Here is a 23,080-nt window from a genome sequence, read left to right on the forward strand (position 1 = left end):
CTGCCACGCTGGTCACGCTCCCCTTTCCCCTCCTCACCACCTTCCTCACCGACTCTCTCACCTGTTATTTGGTTCTTTCGTTAAAGTCACGTAGATAGAAATATAATAGTAAACAATAAAGAGAATAAAAATTATAAAAATGTAATAAAAATGATAAACAAAAAAACACTAATGTAGACTAGCCTGGTTCTTAATCGGAGTGAGTGTACTGGCAGTCTGTAATGTAGACTGTAGCAATGGTTATATTATTAAACTGAGTGAGCGTACTGGCAGTCTGTAATGTAGACTGTAGCAATGGTTATATGATTAAACTGAGTGAGCGTACTGGCAGTCTGCAATGTAGACTGTAGCCTGGTTCTGGCTCGGCTGCCCCTGGGCTCCCTCACCGCCACCGTCCTTCAAGCTCAGCTCGCCCACCTCCCTCACCCCCTCCCCCGTGGTTCTCGGCCACCTCGCTCACCCGCGCGTGCGTCTGTCCCCCTCTGCCCCCCATCAAGGCTCCCCCTTCACCCGCGCCGCCACCTTCAAGAGCGGGGGGGGCTCGGGGGGCCCCGGCGGCGGCGGCGGGGGGGCCGGGGGGCCCGGGGGGGGCTCCGGGGGGGGCGTGGCGAGGGAGGGGCTCTCCTACGTGCGGCGCAGGGAGCGGCGTGTGCGCTTCTGCGTGCGCCGCCTCGTCAAGTCGCAGCCCTTCTTCTGGCTCGTGCTCTGCCTGGTGGCGCTCAACGCGCTGTGCGTGGGCGCCGTGCACTACGACCAGCCCGGCTGGCTCTCCCGCTTCCTCTGTGGGTCGCCGTGCGCCCTCGCACCCACGTGCCACATCGCCGTCGTCGTTGTCGTCGTCATCGTCGTCGTCATTGTCGTCATTGTCATCATCATTGTTGTCATTGTCATCATCGTTATCATTTTCATCATCGTCGTCGTCAGTGTCTACGTTGTAATCGTCATCGTGCATAGAATGCGTGCATGGTGTGTGGGTGCGTGATGAGAGTTGTTTTGTGTGTGTGGTGTGTGTGGTGTGTGTGTTAGGTGCATGTGTGTTGTATAGACTCTGTGTATGTGTGTTGTGTGTGTGTTTTTGTACACTGTGTGTGTTGTTTATGTATTGTGTTGTGGGTGTGGTATGTTGTGTTGTCTCCACTGTATTGTGTTGTGTGTGTTGCATAGACTCTGGGTATGTGTGTGTGTATTTTATGTGTGTCCGTGTGGTGTATGTTTTATGTGTATGTTTTTTGTGTGTGGTGTGTGTGTGTTGGGTGCATGTGTGTTGTATAGACTCTGTGTGTATGTGTGGGTGTGTGTGTATATGTGTGTTGTGTGTGTGTATGTGTGTGTGTATGTGTGTGTGTATGTGTCAACACCAGTGACGATTATCTGAACCGGTCCCGGGCCTCCCCTAGGTCGACTCAGCCTCAAATGAGTACCTGGTGCAGTGTGTAAACATTGCCACTAGGGAGACAAAGGCGGTCGCGCGTGGTGCTGGCCACCCACCCCCTCGTGTATCGTTCCGGCCTTCATAGGTGCTCGCTAACAGCACTTGCCCCTACAGTCTGATAAGGCTATACGGGGGATCTTTGTCTTTGTATGTGTGTATGTGTGTGTATATGTGTGTGTGTATGTGTATATGTGTGTGTGTGTGAATGTGTATGTGTGTGTTGTGTGTAGACTACGCGGAGTTTGTGTTTCTGGGCCTCTTCCTGCTCGAGCTCTGCCTCAAGATGTACGGACTCGGCCCGCGCGCCTACTTCCACTCCTCCTTCAACTGCTTCGACTGCCTGGTGGGTCTCATCAGCAGTGTCGTCATCATCATCATCATCTGCATCATCGTTATTATCATCGTCATCTCATCGTCACAGGCGACCATGGGCAGAGTGGTGTGACGTGGCACGGTATGACGCCGTGTGGTGTGACATGTCTCTTCATGATGCGGCTCGTTGTGGCACTGTGTGGTGTGATGCAGGGCTGTGTGACGCTATGTGGTGTGACACAGTGTTATGCCATGTGGCGTGACACGGTGTGGTGCCATGTGGCGTGACGCCGTGTGGTGTGACACGGGGCGGTGTGATGCCGTGTGGTGTCACGCCGTGTGCCGCAGGTGATCATGGGCAGTGTGTTTGACGTGCTGCTCACGGCCATCGAACCCAAGACGTCGATCGGGATCTCGGTTCTGCGCACGCTGCGGCTCCTGCGCATCTTCAAGGTCACCAAGTGAGCGACGCCAAAGTCATCGGGTCACGGGGTCAAGAGGTCACTGTTATCACAGAACTGGTCTGGAGTGATTGGTCGACACACGCCTGTGTTTTACACCATCATCAACATCGTAGTCACCATCATTACCATCATCGGTGTTGGCATTATTGCTGTTTACCATCATCGTCATCATCGTCATCATCATCATGGTCATCAGCAGCAGCAGCAAGAGCTCACACCCCGAGCCATCATCCCAACCCTAGTCCTACTCATAACCCCACCCCTGCCCCTACTGTGAATCCCTTAATCTAAACCCGAACCCTACCTCCTCACTACCTAGGCCCGAACCATAACCCCGAACACGAGCCCTGCCCATAACCATGACACTGCTCCGACCTCTAACCCTGATCCGATATAGACCCAACCCCTAACCCCGAACACTAACCACCCGCCCCCTCCCACCACCCGTGACCGCGGCGGTGACCCCCAGGTACTGGATCTCGCTGAAGAACCTCGTGGTGTCTCTGCTCAACTCGATGAAGTCGATCGTCTCGCTCCTCTTCCTGCTCTTCCTCTTCATCGTCGTCTTCGCCCTCCTCGGCATGCAGCTCTTTGGGGGCTCGTACGTGCCCCCCCCGCCCCCCCCACCCCGCCCCCCACTCCCCCCACCTCGAGCCAGATTCAAACGTCTCTTTTTGCGGCCGACGTAACACGGTATGGCTCTGGCTCGGCTTGCAAATGGCCATGCCGTGTGGGCCCCAGATATGCCAGTGGGAAAGGGGTCTCAATGTTCGCCCCCTCCCTGCCACCCCCCTCCCCCCCCCGTTGTCTCTGCGCCAGGTTTAACTTTGAAGAGAAGACGCCCTTCACCAACTTCAACACATTCCCCAACGCCATCCTCACCGTCTTCCAGGTGCGTCCCCATGCAAGGCAGCAAGCCGGCTGGGGCACGGAGGAGCGTGCCACCCACACGCCCTCCACGCCGAGCTCCCAGAGACGACCCGGCAGGGCGCGGCCACAGAACCCAGGCCATAAAACACAGGCCCACAGAACCCAGACCATAGAACCCAGGCCATAGAACACAGGCCATAGAACACAGGCCATAGAACACAGGCCACAGAACCCAGGCCATAGAACACAGGCCATAGAACACAGGCCATAGAACACAGGCCATAGAACACTGGCCATAGAACACAGGCCATAGAACACAGGCCATAGAACACAGGCCATAGAACACAGGCCATAGAACACAGGCTACAGAACCCAGGCCACAGAACACAGGCCATAGAACACAGGCCATAGAACACAGGCCATAGAACACAGGCCATAGAACACAGGCCATAGAACACAGGCCATAGAACACAGGCCATAGAACACAGGCCATAGAACACAGGCCATAGAACACAGGCTACAGAACCCAGGCCACAGAACACAGGCCATAGAACACAGGCCATAGAACACAGGCCATAGAACACAGGCCATAGAACACAGGCCATAGAACACAGGCCATAGAACACAGGCCATAGAACACAGGCCATAGAACACTGGCCCACAGAACACGGGTCATAGAGTGTGCCCCCCATAGGGTCCAACACTGAGTTGATTCTTGGAAGCTCAGCAGCTCAGCTGGTTATGAGCCTGGCTAAATGCTTGGATGGGAAACCACCACCACCGCCAGCAGCAGCAGCAGCGTGCACCGTGAGGTGTTATACGCTGTGGGGTAGGTGGGACAAGACAACACGGGAGCCATAGTGACGGAGGAGGAACGGCGGGCGTGGCGCGTGCCCCTCCGCCGACCCCGTATTGATCCGCTACGGTTGCGACGCGTGCGCTGCACCGCGCCTGACGCGGGCGGTTGGTGTGTGTGTGTGTGCTGGGCGGGGTCGGCGGATCAGATCCTGACGGGCGAGGACTGGAACACGGTGATGTACGATGGCATCCTCTCGCAGAAGGGCGCGGGGTACAGCATGTGCTACTCCATCTACTTCATCATCCTCACGCTCTTCGGCAACTGTATCCCGCTCAGCCGCCCCGTGGGGGCCATCCGGGGACACGGTCGCAGTCGGAGGTCAAGGTTGGCATCGCGCTTGAGGTCAATGTTACGAATCGGAGATGCCGTTGGGGTCAAATTTGGGGTTTGGTTGGGGTTGGGGTAAGGTTTGGTGTCGGAGATGGCGTTGGGGTAAAGGTCAGATCGAGGTTGAGAAGCAGGAAAAGAGGAGATGGAGTCGAGGTCAGAGTGGAGGGCAAAGGTCAGGGTCGGGTCACTTGGCCGGATCGCTAATCTAAAATCGCATTTCAACGATCTGTACTGTACCGTACTGTACCGTACCCCTCTCCCGGATCCACCGCCCCCTATCCCCCCCCCTTAACGAGCCCCCCCTTAACGAGCCCCCCACAGACACGCTCCTCAACGTGTTCCTCGCCATCGCCGTCGACAACCTCGCCAACGCACAGGAGCTCACCAAGGTGGGATCTCTGAGTGTCGCTCCACATGGGTCCTGCTCCTCACCCCGCCTCGTCACCCACCTCGTCACCCACCTCGTCACCCACCTCGTCACCCCACCCACTTTCCCAACCTCCTGACCCCGCCTCCCGACCCCGCCTTTTCACCCACCTCCTGACCCCTCACCGGATGACCTTATCCCTAGATTCTCATCATCATTGTCATGATCACCATAATCACCATCATCATCTCCACCATCACCAACTTCCTCGTTGTAATCGTCGTCGTGCTTACCCACAGGACGAGGAGGAAGAAGAGGAGGCGGCCAATCAGAAGCTGGCGTTCCAGAAGGCCATGGAGGTGGCGGAAGTGAGCCCCATGTCGGCGATGAACATCTCCCTCGCAGTGTGAGCTCTCCCCTCGCTCTCCCCCCGCTCTCCCCCCGCTCTCCCCCGCTCTCCCCTCTCCCCCCGCTCTCCCCTCGCTCTCCCCTCGCTCTCTCCTCACTCTCCCCTCACTATTCCTCACTCTTTCACTTTCCCTCTGTCTCCATTCCCGCACCTCTGATTACTACGGTTCGCTACATACATCTATACACGGGGAGAGAGAGAGAGGGAGTGAGCGAGTGTGGGGAGAGAGAGTTGGCGAGTGTGGGGAGAGAGAGAGTGGGCGAGTGTGCGGAGAGGGAGTGGGCGAGTGTGGGGAGAGAGAGAGAGAGCGAGTGTGGGGAGAGGGCGCAGGCGAGCAGGCTGTGACGATGACGCTGGTGCCGCGGCTGCCTGCCTCGCGTCCCCTCTTCTCGCCTCTCAAGGCTCGAGCAGTCCAAGCCGCACAAGCCCATGACGGTGTGGGAGCGGCGCACCAGCGCGCTGCGCCACTCGCGCTCCCACCTCAGCCAGGAGGCGCTGGCGAACAGCCGGGGCGACGGCACCGGCGGAGGAGGCGACGCCGGCACGGGCGGCGCCGGCACGCCGCGCGGGCCGCCGCGCCACTCGGCCTCCCTGCACATCCGCCCGCCGGGCCCGGCGGCCGGGGTCGCGGCGCCCGGCGCGGCGGTGCCGACGCGCAGCGCCACGACGCGCGTGAGCGGCACCAGCGCCGGCGCCGCCGCCGCGGCGTCCGCCGCCGCCGCCACCTACCGGGACCGACCGCTGCTCACGCGCGAGCCGGGCTCGCGCGCGAACCGCGCGGCGGCGCAGGGGACGCTGCCGCCTCTCCGGGAGCCCCCGGCGGGGCCCGGCACGGAGGACGACGGCGCGGCCGCGGCGCCGACGGCGGCGCCGCCGTCGGCGCCACCCGCCGACCGCCATCTGGAGGCAGTGACGGAGCGGCCGCTGGTGCTGGAGCCGGGCGGGAGGAGCCAGGGAGAGGAGGAGCGGCGCTCGCTAGAGGACGTGCGCGAGGTGGACGAGGAGCGCCAGCTGGAGGCGCTGGAGCGGCCTCTCGTTGTCGTCGGCAGCTGCTGCAAGAGCCGCGCGACGCCAGGCTCCGGCGGAGCCGACGGCGCAAGCCCCGAGGAGGAGGCGCCGGCGGCGGCGGCGGCATCGTCGTCGTGCACGCGGAACCGGCGCTGCCGCAAGCACCGCAGCCGCAGCAAGGAGGACGAGCGCCGCTGCCACCACCACCGGCACCACCACCACCACCATCACCACCACCACCACACGGTGCACCGCACTCACGGCGCCGGCGGCGGCGGAGGCAGCAGCAGCGGGAGCAACAACAACTGCGGCGGCAACAACCACGGGCGGCGGCAGCAGGAGGAGGCGGACGAGGAGTCGGGGGCCCGGCCGGAAGCCCGGCAGCGCGCCGGTGCCGCTTCTCCGCCGGGAGAGCCGTGCGGGCGCCGACCGCACCGGCGGCACGGACGGCGCGGGAACGACGGCACGGAGCCGGCACCGGCGACGGCGGCGCCGGGGCCGGGTGGCAAGGAGGGCACCGGGGGCGAGGAGGAGGAGGACGAGGAGGACGAGGAGGAGGAGGAGAGGGAGCGGGAGGAGCGGCGCCCTCGGAGGAAGCACCACAAGGGCAAAGCGGGGGCCGAGGGGGAGGAGGGGGCTGGGGGGGAGGACCCCCCGGGGAGGGAGAGGAGGCGCCACAGGCGGAGGTGAGAGGGGTTCGTCGCGGCCGAGCCGGCGCCGCTCACGTCGGCGGGGCCGCGTGGGCTGTGCTCGTCTCTTCCCCGCAACTCTTTCCCCTCCGCCTTTGTCTCTCCCGACCCCCCCGGCCCCCCCACCCTCGGCCCCGTGTCCCTACAGGGACCACGTGTGCCCGGCGGGCTCGGCGCGCACGGGCGCGTCGCCCGCGGCTCCGCTCGCCGAGGGCGACGCCGACGGGGGCGACGGGGCCGCCGCCCCGGCGGGGGAGGCGGAGAGCGAGGGGAGCGGCCGGAGCCACACAGACCCCTCCCCTGGGGACCCCGGGGATCAAGGGGAGGAGCAGGGGGAGCAGGAGGCGGCCCGGAGCATCACCGTCAACATCATCCCCCCGCCCGAGGAGCAGAGAGGAGTGGCAGGTCAGGGTCACGGAGGGGTCACGGAGGGGTCACGGAGGGTCACGGGGTTTATGGGGACGCGAGGGGATCGGCTCTCTGGTGCGTGTCCGGGCCATGCACGCGACGCGTCGTTCGGCACGATGTCTAAGTTTCTCACCCTCGTGCAGGGAACTTGTTCAGGAATTGAATTAAGCATGTGGGGGGAAACGTCGGACATCGTGCTGAATAGTGCTGAGCAGTGCGACCTGAAAACACATCGGAGAGATCGATAGAAATTTCTCGACACCAGGTACCACTCACCAGACACTCACCAGACGACACTCACCATTCACCTCTGACCGAGAAATTAATTGTTTGGATGGCATGAAATCACGGGGTCACGGGGTCACAGTGTCACAGGGTCATGGACACGGCGCGTTGGCAGCGCGCGTTCATGCTGGCGCATTGCCAGGTGCTTGTTAAGCACGTTGACACCCCCCCAACCTCAGCGTCGCCCCCACCCCCCATCTCCTGCTGTGTACGCCGTGGAGGAGTTTACTCGAAGTCGTTCACACTGCACGCCATCATCGATTGTCGATCATCGACCGTGCAGGCCAATTACGCGAGCCCCGTTGCCACGGCGACGCCGTTGATCGGCGGCCATCGCCAAACGGAGCATTGAAGCATCGGTGCTCATCCCTCATTTACAGCCCTGTGGAGCCAGTGGTGGACATTCCTCATTCCTATGCCAGGGGCAAATCAGTCCATTGAACAACTGCTGTATGTATGTTGAACTTTTGCACCGTACGTAGCCAACCGTGCTAATTGGAGGTGCGCGGGAAGGAAAACAAACTAACAGACTTCTCCACAGCAGGCCGGTCTGTGAAGCCTCATCATATTCACCTGAGATCTACTCCAGGCCTAGTGGGGCTTGGCGTGGGGCCCACAGGGAAAGCGGCGTGCCAGGTTCAGGCCCGTTCAGGCCCGTTTCCGGGCGGTGATGGGAGGCGGTGGCAGGGGGCTTTGGGACCCTTCACCATGTCCGTCACCTCGTGACCTCCACGACCTCCAACCCCATACAGGCCCCGATGGCGGTGGGTCGCGGGGCCCCGGTGCCGCCAGGAGGCCGAGCGATGGCGCGCAAGACGGGGCCAGGCCAGCGATGGCGTACAGATCCATGTTCCTGTTCAGCGCCAGAAACCCGTGCGTGGAGTCGCCCGCATCGCTCGCTCGCCTACTCGCCCAATCGCTCGCTCACCCATGCACCCAATCACTCACTCACTCACCTAATCACTTACTCACCCAATAGCTCGCTCACTCACTCGCCCTATTGCTCACTCACCCAATTGCTCACTCACTCGCTCACTGACCCAATCACTCACTCACTCACTCACCCAATCACTCACTCACCCAATCGCTCACTCACTCAATCGCTCACTCACTCGCCCTATTGCTCACTCACCCAATTGTTCACTCGCTCACTCACTCACCCAATCACTCACTCACCCAATCACTCACTCACGCAATCGCTCACTCACTCACTCGCCCTATTGCTCACTCACCCAATTGTTCACTCACTCGCTCACTCACTCACTCACCCACTCGCTGGTTCACACAAAGGCGCCGCTCACCAACGGCACTTTCCCCGGCATCCCACGTGGGCTACACGGGATACCTGTGGCTGTGCGTGTGCGCGTGTGGGTTCAGGCTGCGGCGTGCGTGCCACTACGTGGTGAGCCTGCGGCACTTCGAGATGAGCATCCTCACCGTCATCGGCCTGAGCAGCGTGGCCCTCGCTGCCGAGGACCCCGTGTGGCCGGACTCGCAGCAGAACAACGTACGCCCCCCCCCCAGCCCCCTGCTCCTTACCCCCTAGCCCGCTACCCCCTTATCCTCCTACCCCGCTATCCACCCAGGCGGTGGTGGTGGTAGTGGCGGTGGAAGCGGTGGTGGACTGGCTGTCCCTGTGTCGCCCTCTCCCAGGTGCTCAAGTACTTTGACTACATCTTCACGGGCGTGTTCACCTTCGAGATGGTGGTGAAGGTGAGTGCGCAGCTCACCACCAGGGTGGCACGGCAACATTGGCATCATCGTGCGGCGTTGTTGTTGCCGTCGACGTTGTGGTCGTTGTTGCTGACGTGACCGGTAACCGTTGTTGCTCGTGGCTCCCCCACGGGGGGTGGGGGGGGGAGTAGCGTCAGGGAGGTGACGCGTGGGGAAAGGACGCGAGAGGGAGGAGAGAAGGAATGGGGAATGATGGGAAGAGGCTGGAGAAGGAGTGGCGGAACGGGAGAGCGGGGTTCGGAGAGATGAAGAGAGGGAAGGGGAAGAGGCCGCGTGGAGGAGGGGGAGGAGGTGGAGCAGCGTGTGTGCTCACAGTGGGCGGCGCCGGCGAGAGGGACTCGGAGTGGGGGTGGCCACACAGCAGTCACGTGGTTTACGGCAGGCTCAAGCTGATCTCGAGAGAGACATGAATGTTGTTGTCTTTGATGTCATTGACGTCGTCGTGGTTGTTGTTGTTGTTGATGTCGTGGTTGTTGTTGTCCACACAGATGATCGACCAGGGGCTCGTGCTGCACGCCGGGTCGTATTTCCGGGACCTGTGGAACATCCTGGACTTCATCGTCGTCGCCGGAGCCATCATCGCCTTCCCCCTGCAGTGAGACCCCCCCCCTTCACCGCCCCCGCTCCACCCCCAGCCCCCCGCCGTGGAACCCTCACACGACGCACTCCCCCCCCTCCCCTCTCGGCCCACTCCTCACTCCCCTTGTCTCTCTCCTCCTCCATCTCCCTCCCCTCTCTAATCTCCCCCAATCTCCCCCTGCCCCCCCACCCCAGTCTCTCTCTTTAATCTCCCTGTCTCTGTCTCCCACTGTCTCCCCCCGCCCCCCCAGTCTTTCTCTCTATTCTCCCCCTGTCTCCCCCTGTCTCCCCCTGTCTCCCACTGTCTCTGTCTCCCCCTGTCTCCCACTGTCTCTGTCTCCCCCAATCTCCCCCTGCCCCCACCCCTCCCGTCACCACGCTGCTGTAATTCACTCGTGAGAATTTGCATCCGTTTCAAGCGCCATTGTTTGTTACATCAATCTCGGCACGCTCACGGGGGCCCCTCCCTCAGTCGGGGGATAAGTGGGGGGTGTGGGGGTGGTGAGGGGGGGGGGGCTGTAATTCTTCTACACGCCCCCAAAATCTCTGTGCCGCTGCTCCTACTCCCGCTTTGCTTTGATGTGCCCCCCTCCACTCTGGATTGTTGTTGTTGTAATGTGAATGGCGGTGCTGAAAGCGTGAGGTGGGGGGTAGGTTATGGAAAGGGGGGGCAGGGGGTGTGGGTGAGGGGTGCAGGGGGGGGGGGGCACGCCAGCCTGCAGGAATGCGTTGGTGGTGTGCGGGCCTGCGAGTGGCCGGGGTCCCCGCGTGGCGTCGCAAGTGTTCACTTCACGATGGTAAAGATGATGAGGATGGTGGTGGTGATGGTAAAGATGATGAGGATGGTGGTGGTGGTGGTAAAGATGATGAGGATAGTGGTGGTGATTATAAAGATGATGAGAATGGTGGTGGTGATGGTAAAGATGATGAGGATGGTGGTGGTGGTGGTGGGAATGATGCGAGTTCACTCATCATCTCACTCTCTCCTCTACTCAATCATCCATCCATTCACCGACTCATTTCCTAATTATCTCGCACTCACACATACACTCCTATTCACTTGCTCACCTATTCACTCACTCACTCACTCACTGGTGAGCTCACTCGTTTACTCACCCACCCACCCACTCATCAACTCATTCACTTCTCCACTCACTCATCTCCTAATTCTCATCTCCACCCACTCTCCACCCCCCTACCGCTTCCCGCTTGCCGCTCCCCACTCGCTCCCGGCAGCTCGGATTTGCGATTCGCGATGATTGACGCGACTCGTGAGAGATGGAGCCCAGAACTCGATTGAAATCTCTGCTTCCCAGTCTCTCCAGACTCAAACCCCCTACTCCCATCCCTACTGACCACAACCAAGCCTCCCACACAACACACGTCACCACCATCACCACCGTCACCATCCTCATTGGTACACTCTCCACAACCATCATTTTTATCACCACCATCATTTCCCCATCACCATCGCCGCTACCATCGCCACCTCCCCGGCCGCCACTCTGTCCCCCGTGGCCCCCCACGCTGCCCCTTGGCTCCGTGGGGAGGGCAGGGAGGGGGGTTTCTCGCGATCACAGCGACGGGGGAACGCAATCATCGCTGGAGCACGTGGGAGGGGGGGGGGATGAGTTGTAACTCAATAAAAGTATTATTCTCCTGCGGTTACGTGGTGCAGCATCGCCGAGTACCATGGCTCCTTCGCAGGAGGATGCTGCCCCGCGGTGGCGACCACGTGGTGGCCCCTCTGTGACCCTGCGGTGGCCGCACGTAGCAGAGGGTCGCGGTTGGATTCGGACAGGGCCGTCCTGGTTAACCCTGCGGTCGTTACCGTGACATGCCGCGCGCCATCCTCTTCACGCGCAGCTGACGTTGACGACCCCCGTGACGCCGTTCTAAAAGAGAGCGGTCAGCGCATGCCGGGCGGCGTCATGCCTTCGTGCGCGCTTGTGTGTGTGTGCGTGCGCGCTTGTGTGTGTGTGCGTGCATAGTGGTTAGCGCGCCGCGCTGCAAACCCAGCCGCTCGAGTTACATTCCCGCTCGCAGCCAACACCAGTGACGATTATATATTATCCGTCTGCGTAGCCGACACGGGGGGCCTTTGTCTTTGTATGCAGGGGCAAGCAGGGCAACACCATCAAGTCCCTGCGCGTGCTGCGAGTGCTGCGCCCCCTCAAGACGATCAAGAGGCTCCCCAAGCTCAAGGTCTGTGCCGCACCTAGGTCTGCTCAGCAGGCGCTGTCTGGCCGCGTGGTGAGCAGGGAGTGTCTGGCCGCGTGGTGAGCAGGGAGTGTCTGGCCGTGTGGTGAGCAGGCGGTGTTCGACTGCGTGGTGAGCTCGCTGAAGAATGTGTGGAACATCCTCGTCGTCTACATGCTCTTCATGTTCATCTTCGCCGTGGTCGCCGTGCAGCTCTTCAAGGGCAAGTTCTTCTACTGCACCGACGAGTCCAAGGAGTTCGAGAAGGACTGCAGGTCAGAGGCTCACTCTCCCACCCACTCACCCACTCGCTCTTTCACTCACTCACTCACTCACCCACTCGCTCTCTCACTCATGCTCACCGCCCCACTCACTCACCGCCCGCTCACTCACCGCCCGCTCACTCACCCCCCGCCCGCCGTCTGTCCCCCAGGGGCCAGTTCCTGGTGTACGACAAGAAGAGCGTGCGCGTGGAGCAGCGCGAGTGGCGCCGTTACGAGTTCAACTACGACAACGTGTTCCAGGCGCTCATGACGCTGTTCACCGTCTCCACGGGGGAGGGCTGGCCCCTGTGAGACACGCACACACAGAGACACACGCACACACAGAGACATGCACACACAGAGACACGTACAGACAGAGACATCACACACAGAGACACGCACAGACAGAGACATCACACTAACACACAGAGACACGCACACAGACTGGCCAGTACCACGCCCGGCCGCCTTTGTCTCCCCAGTGGTGATGTTTACATCCTGCACCAGGTACTCATTTGAGGAGACTGAATCGACCTAGGGGAGGCCTAGGACCGATTCAAATAATCGTCACCGGTGTTGGCCGTTAGCTGGAATCGAACCCGGGTTGCCGGGTTCGTAGCGCAGCGTAGCGCTCACCGCTGCACTACCGTTCCCCACACAGACACAGACGCACACCCACCTGGCCTCTATGCCCTCTCTCTGAGCACTGGATCTCCCTGCTCCCCCCTGCTCCCCCCTCCCCACCTTACAGGGTGCTGAAGAACTCGATGGACATCACGGAGGAGGAGCAGGGCCCGCGTCCCGGCGCGCACATGGAGATGTCCGTCTTCTACGTCGTCTACTTCATCGTCTTCCCCTTCTTCTTTGTCAACATCTTCGTGGCGCTCATCATCATCACGTTCCAGGAGCAGGGCGACAAGGTCATGTCCGACTGCAGCCTCGAGAAGAACGAGGTGGGCGCAGGCGGCGCGCAATGACGTGCCGTGAAGCGTGGCGGCGTGTGACGACGCGTCACGGCGTGTGACGACGCGTGACAGCGTGTGACGACGCGTCACGGCGTGTGACGACGCGTCACGGCGTGTGACGACGCGTCACGGCGTGTGACGACGTGTGACGGCGTGTGACGACGCGTCACGGCGTGTGACGACGCATCACGGCGTGTGACGACGTGTGACGGCGTGTGACGACGCGTCACGGCGTGTGACGACGCGTCATGGCGTGTGACGACGCGTCACGGCGTGTGACGACGCGTCACGGCGTGTGACGACGCGTCACGGCGCATGACGACGTGTGACGGCGTGTGACGACGCGTCACGGCGTGTGACGACGCGTGACAACGCGTCACGGCGTGTGACGACGTGTGACGACGCGTCACGGCGTGTGACGACGCGTCACGGCGTGTGACGACGTGTGACGGCGTGTGACGACGCGTCTCGGCGTGTGACGACGCGTGACGACGCGTCACGGCGTGTGACGACGTGTGACGACGTGTGACGACGTGTGACGATGTGTCACAATGCGTCACGGCGTGTGACGACGTGTGACGGCGTGTGGCGACGTGTCACGACGTGTGACGACGTGTGACGGCGTGTGACGACGCGTCACGGCGTGTGACGACGTGTGACGGCGTGTGACGACGCGTGACGACGCGTCACGGCGTGTGACGATGTGTGACGACGTGTGACGACGTGTGACGACGTGTCACGACGTGTGACGGCGTGTGACGACGTGTGACGGCGTGTGACGACGTGTGACGACGTGTCACGATGTGTGACGACGTGTCACGACGTGTGACGACGTGTGACGACGTGTGACGACGTGTGACGACGTGTGACGACGTGTCACGACGTGTCACGACGTGTGGCGACGTGTGACGGCGTGTGACGGCGTGTGACGGCGTGTGACGGCGTGTGACGACGCGTCACGACGCGTGACGGCGTGTGACGACGCGTCACGGCGTGTGGCGACGTGTGACGACGTGTGACGGCGTGTGACGGCGTGTGACGACGCGTCACGACGTGTGACGGCGTGTGATGACGCGTCACGGCGTGTGACGACGTGTGACGACGTGTGACGGCGTGTGACGGCGTGTGACGGCGCGTCACGACGTGTGACGATGTGTGACGGCGTGTGACGGCGTGTGACGACGTGTGACGGCGTGTGACGGCGTGTGACGACGCGTGACGATGCGTCACGGCGTGTGACGACGTGTGACGACGTGTGACGACGTGTCACGGCGTGTGACGACGCGTCACGACGCGTGACGACGTGTGACGGCGTGTGACGACGTGTGACGACGTGTGACGACGTGTCACGGCGTGTGACGGCGTGTGACGGCGTGTGACGACGTGTCACGGCGCGTGACGACGTGTGACGGCGTGTGACGGCGTGTGACGACGTGTGACGGCGCGTGACGGCGTGTGACGACGTGTGACGACGCGTCACGGCGTGTGACGACGCGTCACGGCGTGTGACGACGTGTGACGGCGCGTGACGATGTGTGACGACGCGTCACGGCGTGTGACGACGTGTGACGGCGTGTGACGACGTGTGACGGCGCGTGACGGCGTGTGACGACGTGTGACGACGCGTCACGGCGTGTGACGACGCGTCACGGCGTGTGACGACGCGTCATGGCGTGTGACGACGTGTGACGACGCGTGACGACGTGTGATGACGCGTCACGACGTGTGACGACGTGTGACGGCGTGTGACGGCGTGTGATGACGTGTGACGACGTGTGACGACGTGTGACGACGCGTGACGACGCGTGACGGCGTGTGACGACGTGTGACGGCGTGTGACGACGTGTGACGACGCGTCACGACGTGTGACGACGCGTCACGGCGTGTCTGTATGTATGCACCGCACGTAGCAAACCCAGCTAATTGGAGGTGCAAGGGAAGGAGAAGAAACTTAACGACAAACTAGGACAAACAAAAGGACGACCTGTGACGACAAAAATGATGATGACGGTGCGCGATGACGACACGTGACGTTACATGATGACGTTACATGAAGATGATACATGACGTCGGCGATGACGTACCGCCCGCCCCGCCCCCCCCCCCCCGCAGCGTGCGTGCATCGACTTTGCGATCTCGGCGCGGCCGCTGTCGCGCCACATGCCGGCGCGGCGAGCCGCCATGCAGCACCGTCTGTGGACGCTGGTCGTGTCCCCGCCCTTCGAGTGGCTCGTCATGGCGCTCATCGCCCTCAACACGCTCGTGCTCATGATGAAGGTGAGCCGGGATACTGCGGGGTGTGGGGGTGATAGAAGCGGTTGGCGTGCGGGGACACACGAGGGTGACGGTCGGGGGGGGAGGGCGCCTTGGGACTCGCCCACTCCCGGCCCCGACCGCTCGTCCCCTTGGTCACCACCCCTCAACCTTGACCTTTGCCCCGGCCCCAATGATGTCTCGTCGTGGTCCGCCAGTCCACCTGGCCCTGACCTTCTCCTTGACCTTACGTCCCCTCTCTGCATCCCTGCTCCGTCCTTGCTGCTCCGTCTGACCCCATCCTCGACCGCGACCACTACCCTCGACCGTGACGCGACTTCCACTCGTCGTTTACTCCCCGCCTTCCACCTCGTCTCCCCCCCCCCACCCCTTCCCCCCACGCAGTTCTACGGCGCCTCTAACGAGTACGAGCTGGTCCTCAAATACCTCAACGTCATCTTCACCATCCTGTTCTCGCTCGAGTGCCTGCTCAAGCTGCTCGCGTTCGGCCTGCTGGTACGTCCTCAACGTCATCGTCGTTATTATCGTCGTCGTCATCATCAACGTTATTATCCTCAACAACATCATCATCATCGTCAATGTCATCATCATCATCGTTGCCGTCGCTACGGACATTAAACTGGGCCGGGTGGTGGAGTGTCTTACGACACAGATTTGGCCGGATTATGATATGGCCTAACCCAGAAATCAATAGTGAATCAATATCATCGTGGTCACCGTCGTCGTCACCATCATTGCCATCATCGTCATCAAGATGAACGTCGCGGGTGAGTGTGCTAGTGGGTGAATGGTTGAGCGGGTGAGTGGGTGAACAGGTTCTTATCTTAGCATGTAGGCAGGTGAGCAGACGAGTGGGTGAGTGAGTGGGCATATGAGTGGGTGAGCATGTAAGCAGGTGGGCGGGTGAGTGATTGAGTGAGTGCTCACCACCTGTGCGACCTCACCACTTGCGCTGCACAGAACTACTTCCGTGACGCGTGGAACGTGTTCGACTGCGTCACGGTGCTGGGCAGCATCACCGACATCCTCGTCGACGAGTTCTGGGTGAGATCTCGTCACACTGCTCACGTTCCACCTCCTGTGCGTGGTGCCCGCCGCACCACCTTGACCCGCTGCACTGGCTGTCACGCCTGCAGAACCTTGTGCACGTGCTGCGACTGGTGACGCTGTGCGTGTGTGTCCGTGTGTGCCGTGCCGGCCTGCGTAGGTGCTACTCACTAAAAGCGCTTGCCCCAACAGCCTGCTAAAGGCTACGTGGGGGATCTTTGTCTTTGTGCGTGCAGGGAGACTTTGTGAGTCTCGGGTTCCTGCGCCTGTTCCGCGCGGCGCGACTCATCAAGTTGCTGCGGCGTGGATACACGATCCGCATCCTCCTCTGGACGTTCATACAGTCCTTCAAGGTACCCAATGCACCTACACGGCAACAACACTAAGTGGCGGGGTGATGTCACCACGGAGCCTGTGCCAGGCTAGGTGCACCATGAGGCCGCGTGAAGTGTCGCAGGCTCGTTGCTGGCAGGAGGTCACGGGCCAGACCCAGGTGCCATGGGTTAACAGATTGAGACGACTGGCAGATGCACCACCTATCACCTATCCTCCCTACTGCTCCAACTTGCTGCGTTGTAGCCACCCGGTGCTCCGGTCGTTGTTGTGAGCGTCTTTGCTGCATCCTCCGCTGTTGCTGGAGGGCGACTGTCTCCAACTGCTCAGTAGCGTTATTCACGAGCTGATATTGACACCGCTGGTACCAGTCATTGGCAAGTCCACTCGGCTCCACATTGTCTTGTACCACATCAGCCCATCTTCTGGTAAGGCAGCAGAGTCTTTAATGTCTTCTCATAGTGAGCAGCAATTACCAGATCATCAGCTGCGCTTCGAACCCGGGTCGCTGGGTTGGTAGCACAGGGCGCTAGCCGCTACACTACCGCTCCCCATATACAGACACACATACATACACACAGACACACAGATACATACATAGAGACATACATACAGACACACATAGATACGTACATACAGACACGTACATACAGACACATACATACAGACACACACAGACACGTACATACAGGCACATACATACAGACGCATACATACAGACACATACATACAGACACACACAGAAACATACATACAGACACATACATACAGACACATACATACAGACACATACATACAGTCATTCCAGGTGCGATATACAGGATTTTGAAAAAAATAGACCCGATTTGAAATCGCTGAATCTCTGCAACCACGAACTGCCCATGAATGAAACTCTTCCCACTTGAAAGGGCGGGGCATAGAGAGGGCGGGGCATAGAGAGGGCGGGGCATAGAGAGGGCGGGGCATAGAGAGGGCGGGGCATAGAGAGGGCGGGGCATAGAGAGGGCGGGGCATAGAGTTTCAAATGATTACTGCTCAATGCCTCTCCCAGCGCACAAACTGCCCCTAGCCTCAGTCATTCGCAAGACGTTGACCCCGCAACACAAGACGTTTTGCGTTCTGCAGTTCAGCGAGACTGAATCCGTAATTGCGGTGCAGCGTGCGTTTCAACGGCGTTTTGGCCTTGATCCGCCAATGTCAAAGAGCATTCGTCGTTGGTAGCGACAATTTGAGGAAACGGGCTGTTTGTGTAAGGGGAAGAGCACAGGGCGACCACGCAGCTCAGAGGAAAACGTGAGAAGAGAGGCGTTTGGGATGAATTCAACAATCGTCTCGATGTTGTCCATACAGCAGGTGGAGGGCACATAGAGCATTTATAAAATGGTTAGTAAAATTTGATAATTCATTCAACAGTTTGTAACTTTTCGTGTAATTGCAACATGTTGCCATCGTGAAATATACTGCTTTGAAATTGGGTTTATCTTTTTCAAACACCCTGTACATCCAAGCATCCTACCTCTCAAATCATCTCCCCAATTCTCCTCCCCCTCCTCTCCACCGCCCCCCCCCCACAGGCACTGCCGTATGTGTGTCTCCTCATCACGATGCTCTTCTTCATCTACGCCATCGTGGGCATGCAGGCAAGTCTGGCTCCTCTCTCGCGCCCGGCTCACTCGCACGGCTCGCGGCGTCATCGGAGCCAGCGGAGATGGGCACAGGACCTGCTCGGCACTTTCCTCAAGGCTATACGGGCACCTTTGTCTCTATCTCCGCGTGTGTACATGTGTGTGCATGTGTGCGTGCATGTGTGCGTGCATGTGTGCGTGCATGTGTGCGTGCGTGCATACACGTGATGGGCGCAGGTGTTTGGTAACATCAAGCTGGTGGAGGAGAACGCCGTCAGCCGCCACAACAACTTCCAGACGTTCCTGCAGGCGCTCATGCTGCTCTTCAGGTGGACTGCAGGGACGCGAGCTCGCCTGGGCACCCACCTGGGTTCACGCCTGACACCTGCACACTCACCTGACACTCACCTAAACACCCAACAACTAACCTGGGCACTCATCTGGTGCATGTGTGTGACGTGGGGGGGGGGGGGGGGTGTGTGTATGATGCGGTGCGTGTGTGTGATGTGGAGGTGTGTGTGTGATGTGGGGGGGTGTGTGTGATGTGGAGGTGTGATGTGGGGGGGGGTGTGTGATGTGGAGGTGTGTGTGTGATGCGGTGCGTGTGTGTGATGTGAGGGGGGGGTGTGTGTGTGATGTGGAGGTATGTGTGTGATGTGGGGGGGTATGTGTGATGTGGAGGTGTGTGATGTGGGGGGGTGTGTGTGATGTGGAGGTGTGTGATGTGGAGGTGTGTGTGATGTGGAGGTGTGTGTGTGATGTGGAGGTGTGTGATGTGGGGGGGTGTGTGTGATGTGGAGGTGTGTGATGTGGGGGGGTGTGTGTGATGTGGAGGTGTGTGTGTGTGATGTGGGGGGGGGTGTGTGTGATGTGGTGGTGTGTGTGTGTGATGCGGTGCGTGTGTTTGATGTGGGAGGGTGTGTGTGTGTGATGTGGGGGGGTGTGTGTGATGTGGAGGTGTGTGTGTGATGTGGGGGGGGGGGGGTGTGTGATGTGGTGGTGTGTGTGTGTGATGCGGTGCGTGTGTTTGATGTGGGAGGGTGTGTGTGTGATGTGGGGGGGTGTGTGTGTGATGCGGTGCGTGTGTGTGATGTGGGGGGGGGGGTGTGTGTGTGATGCGGTGCGTGTGTGTGTGTGATGTGGGGGGGGGGGTGTGTGTGTGATGCGGTGCGTGTGTGTGCCGCGGCGGGGGCAGGAGTGCGACGGGCGAGGCCTGGCAGGAGATCATGGTGGCCTGCAAGTCGGGGCAGCCGTGCGAGGGCTACCCGGGGGGGCCGCCCCCCGACCCCACGGGGTGCGGCAGCGACTTCTCCTACTTCTACTTCGTCTCCTTCATCTTCCTCTGCTCCTTCCTGGTGCGCCTGCCTGTCCGCCCGTCTACCTGTCTACCTGTCTGTCTACCTGCCTACCTGTCTACCTGCCTACATCCTACCTGTCTGTCTACCTGTCTACCTGCCTAACTGTCTGTCTACCTGCCTACCTGTCTACCTGCCTACATCCTACCTGTCTGTCTACCTGCCTACCTGCCTACCTGTCTGTCTACCTGCCTACCTGTCTACCTGTCTACCTGCCTACCTGCCTACCTGCCTACATGCCTACCTGTCTGTCTACCTGTCTACCTGCCTACCTGTCTGTCTACCTGCCTACCTGCCTACATCCTACCTGTCTGTCTACCTGCCTACCTGTCTACCGGTCTGCTTGTCTACCAGTCTGTCTGCATATCACCCCATCAGTCTCCATATCTGTCTATCTACCTGTGAATTTCTCCACCTGTCCACAGTTTGGTAGCAATCTAAGTGCTTCAATGTCTGTCCACTGGTCTAGCTTTCTGCTAGTCTGTCTGTACGTTTGTCCAATTGTCCACATAACTACCCATGAGCCTGCATACCTGAATACTCGTCTAAATACTCGTCAAAATCAATCATTCACCCACATTTCACTCATCCACTCGCCCACTCGTCGACCCTTTCATTCACTGTTTCATCCGCCCCTACCCCTCCCCCACCCCATTCTCCCACCCCCGTAGATGCTGAATCTGTTTGTGGCCGTCATCATGGACAACTTTGAGTACTTGACCCGGGACTCGGCGATCCTGGGCCCGCACCACCTGGACGAGTACATCCGCGTGTGGGCCGAGTACGACCCGGCCGCCTGGTACGGGGCTTGCCACCGTAACCACGGCAACCACTCGCTCCCGGCAGCGCTTTCGTTGTGTTCACACGCTCATTGCCATAACCAATGGCAACGTGCCCGCTCAACGTAGCTACAGGAATACTCGCTCGGGAATCCCCGTAACCACGGCAATGCGCGCTTCGGATTCTCTGTAACTGCAGCAAATACATACTTCTATGCATGTAACCACAACTGCTCACTCACCGCAACATCACCACGGTAGCCATGGTAACCGCTCGTTCACTCGCCACCTTAACCATGGAACCAGTCCTCACCACCATAGCTGCTGTAGCCCAGTCACAACAGTCGCAGCAACGGCAACCGCTCTCTCACCACCGTAACCAGGGCAACCTGTCGCTAACCATCGTAGCTATGGTCACGGCACCTGCGCTCACCACCCCAGTGTCACCAGGTGGCTCCCCGTCCCCAATGCGGTTCTGTCTCAGTCGGAGAAGCATGGCAATGGAGGGGGGCTCTGCCCCCCATCCAACTGTCGCTGCCCGACTCTCTCTCCCTTCTGTCACTCTCTCTGGTGTTCTCCCTCTGCATACCCATCACGAGCCATGATCATTCCACTGCTGGATGAAGGCCACCCCAAGCCAGCTAGTCTTGCCCGCCACGGATCATCGTGCCCTTCCAGCGATGACGTGTTCCTGCCCGAACCCACCTACCTTGACGAAGGGCCATCGCCCAAAACGTCGCCTATTACATACGTTTCCTTGTAAGTGGCCAGCGTTGTGGACGAGCGCGCTGGGTTTGGCGTCACGGAGTCCCGAACCTCGCCCTCCCCGTCGCGGCGGGCGGCGCGACCGTAAACTCCCCCAGTCGCTGCTCTCTCCCAGCCTGCACTCGCTCGCCCCACCGCGTAGCGCCACCGCCGTGACCACCCCGTTCCCTGTCCCACGCCTCACCTCTCCCATTGCCCAGCGGACTCGCCGCACGTCATCTTTGTTTCGCTCACTGACCTCACCGTCTCCTCACCACCCACGCCATCGCCATCTCCTCACCTCCCCTCACCCCTACTCCCAATTACCTCCCACCCCCTTGGCCCCTCCCCTTCCACCCCGTACCCTTCCCCCACCCAATCCTCTCACCTCCATAGCCCCCCCCCCCCCCGTCTCTTCCTCCAACCCGGTGTCTTGTGTCTAACCCCCCCCACCCCCCACCCATGCCGCCCCCCCCCCTCCTCCTTGTCTTCTGTGTCTGCCCTCTCCCCTCTTCCTTGCCCCCCTCTCCCCCACGGACCCCGTGGCCCCCCAAGCGGTAGGATCCCCTATGGAGAAATGTATCGTGTGTTGAGAGCCATTCTGCCCCCCGCGGGGCTGGGCAGGCGCTGCCCGGAGAGAGTCGCATACAAGGTCGGCCCCGTACCCCTTCGGACCTCCTCGGACCCCTTCGGACCCCTTCGAACCCCCTGGAATCTCCTTGAACCCCCCCCCCCACCCACCCCCAACCACGCACCCCACGCAGCAGCGCTTCCCCTGGCGGTACGGCGCTGGGTCCGGGGGGTGAGTGCGCGAGCCAGGGGGTGAGCCAGGGGGTGCGTAGAGGGGCTCCCTTGCTGGGCCCCCCAGTGGCAACGGGGGTTCCTTCAGGGGACCCAGCGCCGCGCCTCCCCCGTGCACCTAAGGCAGTTTCCTCCCCTCCCCCGTCTCCCCCCTCCCCCCCACACAGGGTGACCCCCCGACCCGCCCCCCACGCCGGGGTCCTTAACCCTTAACCATCTGCTCTGTTTGATCCCTCTGCTCCCCTTCCCTATCCCCTTGCTCCCTGGGGGCAATTTACCCGACTTATCCTACACTGCTCCCATCGCCCTGCCCCCCCAAATCCCCCCCCCCCCACCCCTGCCCCCGTCTCCCACCCACAGCGGCCGTATCTCATATCTAGACATGTATGAGATGCTTAGGCACATGTCACCTCCTCTGGGTCTCGGCAAGAGATGTCCCGCGCGCGTGGCCTATAAGGTACCAAACTCCTGCATGACCCCCTTGTCTTGCTGTACCCACTCCCCCCCTAGCCCCTCCCCCAACCCACGTTGGCGATTCTAGGGGTTCCAGTGTAGGGTACAGACGCATTAGAAGCGTTCGGGTCAGATTCCACGATCCCGGCTGCTTCAGAACGGCCGAGGATTGCCGCTGTGCGTGCGGCGCTGCTGGCCCGGATTGCCGGCCAAGCTGGCATACGTCGTCGTGGATACGCGGCATGGGATTGGCCGAACATCCCAATGTAGCACGACCGTTCTGACAAGAGGCTCTTGAGACTCAATGGGATTTTGCCGGATAAATGAATGAACGGGACTTTACAATCGTTGCGATTAATGTAGGCATGCAGCGGCGTAGCTATGGAGTGAGTGTGCAGGCGGTGTCATTGCACCAGGGCCCACGTGCACGAGGGGAGCCAGGCGCTGGGCTAGGAAGAGAGGTGGGGGGAGAGCGGCAATGTGCCCCCTCCTCTAT

At 60.5% G+C, this 23,080-nt stretch overlaps 1 protein-coding gene across 1 annotated transcript in view; it reads left to right on the forward strand.

The window, feature by feature from the left end:
* LOC144938003 (voltage-dependent P/Q-type calcium channel subunit alpha-1A-like) overlaps nucleotides 1-23,080 on the forward strand; it is a 67,253-nt gene that overhangs the window by 29,227 nt on the left and 14,946 nt on the right. Inside the window, exons 7-33 of the mRNA XM_078865700.1 lie at nucleotides 560-782; nucleotides 1,663-1,775; nucleotides 2,093-2,205; nucleotides 2,678-2,809; nucleotides 3,028-3,100; nucleotides 4,083-4,200; nucleotides 4,589-4,656; nucleotides 4,934-5,040; nucleotides 5,445-6,737; nucleotides 6,889-7,145; nucleotides 8,186-8,306; nucleotides 8,811-8,940; nucleotides 9,087-9,146; nucleotides 9,656-9,762; nucleotides 11,864-11,951; nucleotides 12,060-12,220; nucleotides 12,379-12,516; nucleotides 12,960-13,161; nucleotides 15,286-15,450; nucleotides 15,832-15,942; nucleotides 16,408-16,491; nucleotides 16,731-16,847; nucleotides 18,402-18,467; nucleotides 18,690-18,781; nucleotides 19,648-19,807; nucleotides 20,479-20,606; nucleotides 22,492-22,588. Of these exons, the coding sequence (XP_078721826.1) occupies nucleotides 560-782; nucleotides 1,663-1,775; nucleotides 2,093-2,205; nucleotides 2,678-2,809; nucleotides 3,028-3,100; nucleotides 4,083-4,200; nucleotides 4,589-4,656; nucleotides 4,934-5,040; nucleotides 5,445-6,737; nucleotides 6,889-7,145; nucleotides 8,186-8,306; nucleotides 8,811-8,940; nucleotides 9,087-9,146; nucleotides 9,656-9,762; nucleotides 11,864-11,951; nucleotides 12,060-12,220; nucleotides 12,379-12,516; nucleotides 12,960-13,161; nucleotides 15,286-15,450; nucleotides 15,832-15,942; nucleotides 16,408-16,491; nucleotides 16,731-16,847; nucleotides 18,402-18,467; nucleotides 18,690-18,781; nucleotides 19,648-19,807; nucleotides 20,479-20,606; nucleotides 22,492-22,588 (4,524 nt within the window). The remainder of the gene's footprint in view (nucleotides 1-559; nucleotides 783-1,662; nucleotides 1,776-2,092; nucleotides 2,206-2,677; nucleotides 2,810-3,027; nucleotides 3,101-4,082; nucleotides 4,201-4,588; nucleotides 4,657-4,933; nucleotides 5,041-5,444; nucleotides 6,738-6,888; nucleotides 7,146-8,185; nucleotides 8,307-8,810; nucleotides 8,941-9,086; nucleotides 9,147-9,655; nucleotides 9,763-11,863; nucleotides 11,952-12,059; nucleotides 12,221-12,378; nucleotides 12,517-12,959; nucleotides 13,162-15,285; nucleotides 15,451-15,831; nucleotides 15,943-16,407; nucleotides 16,492-16,730; nucleotides 16,848-18,401; nucleotides 18,468-18,689; nucleotides 18,782-19,647; nucleotides 19,808-20,478; nucleotides 20,607-22,491; nucleotides 22,589-23,080) is intronic.

The sequence above is a fragment of the Lampetra fluviatilis genome, chromosome 20, assembly GCF_964198595.1.
Source record: "Lampetra fluviatilis chromosome 20, kcLamFluv1.1, whole genome shotgun sequence".
Classification (NCBI taxonomy): Eukaryota; Metazoa; Chordata; class Hyperoartia; order Petromyzontiformes; family Petromyzontidae; genus Lampetra; species Lampetra fluviatilis.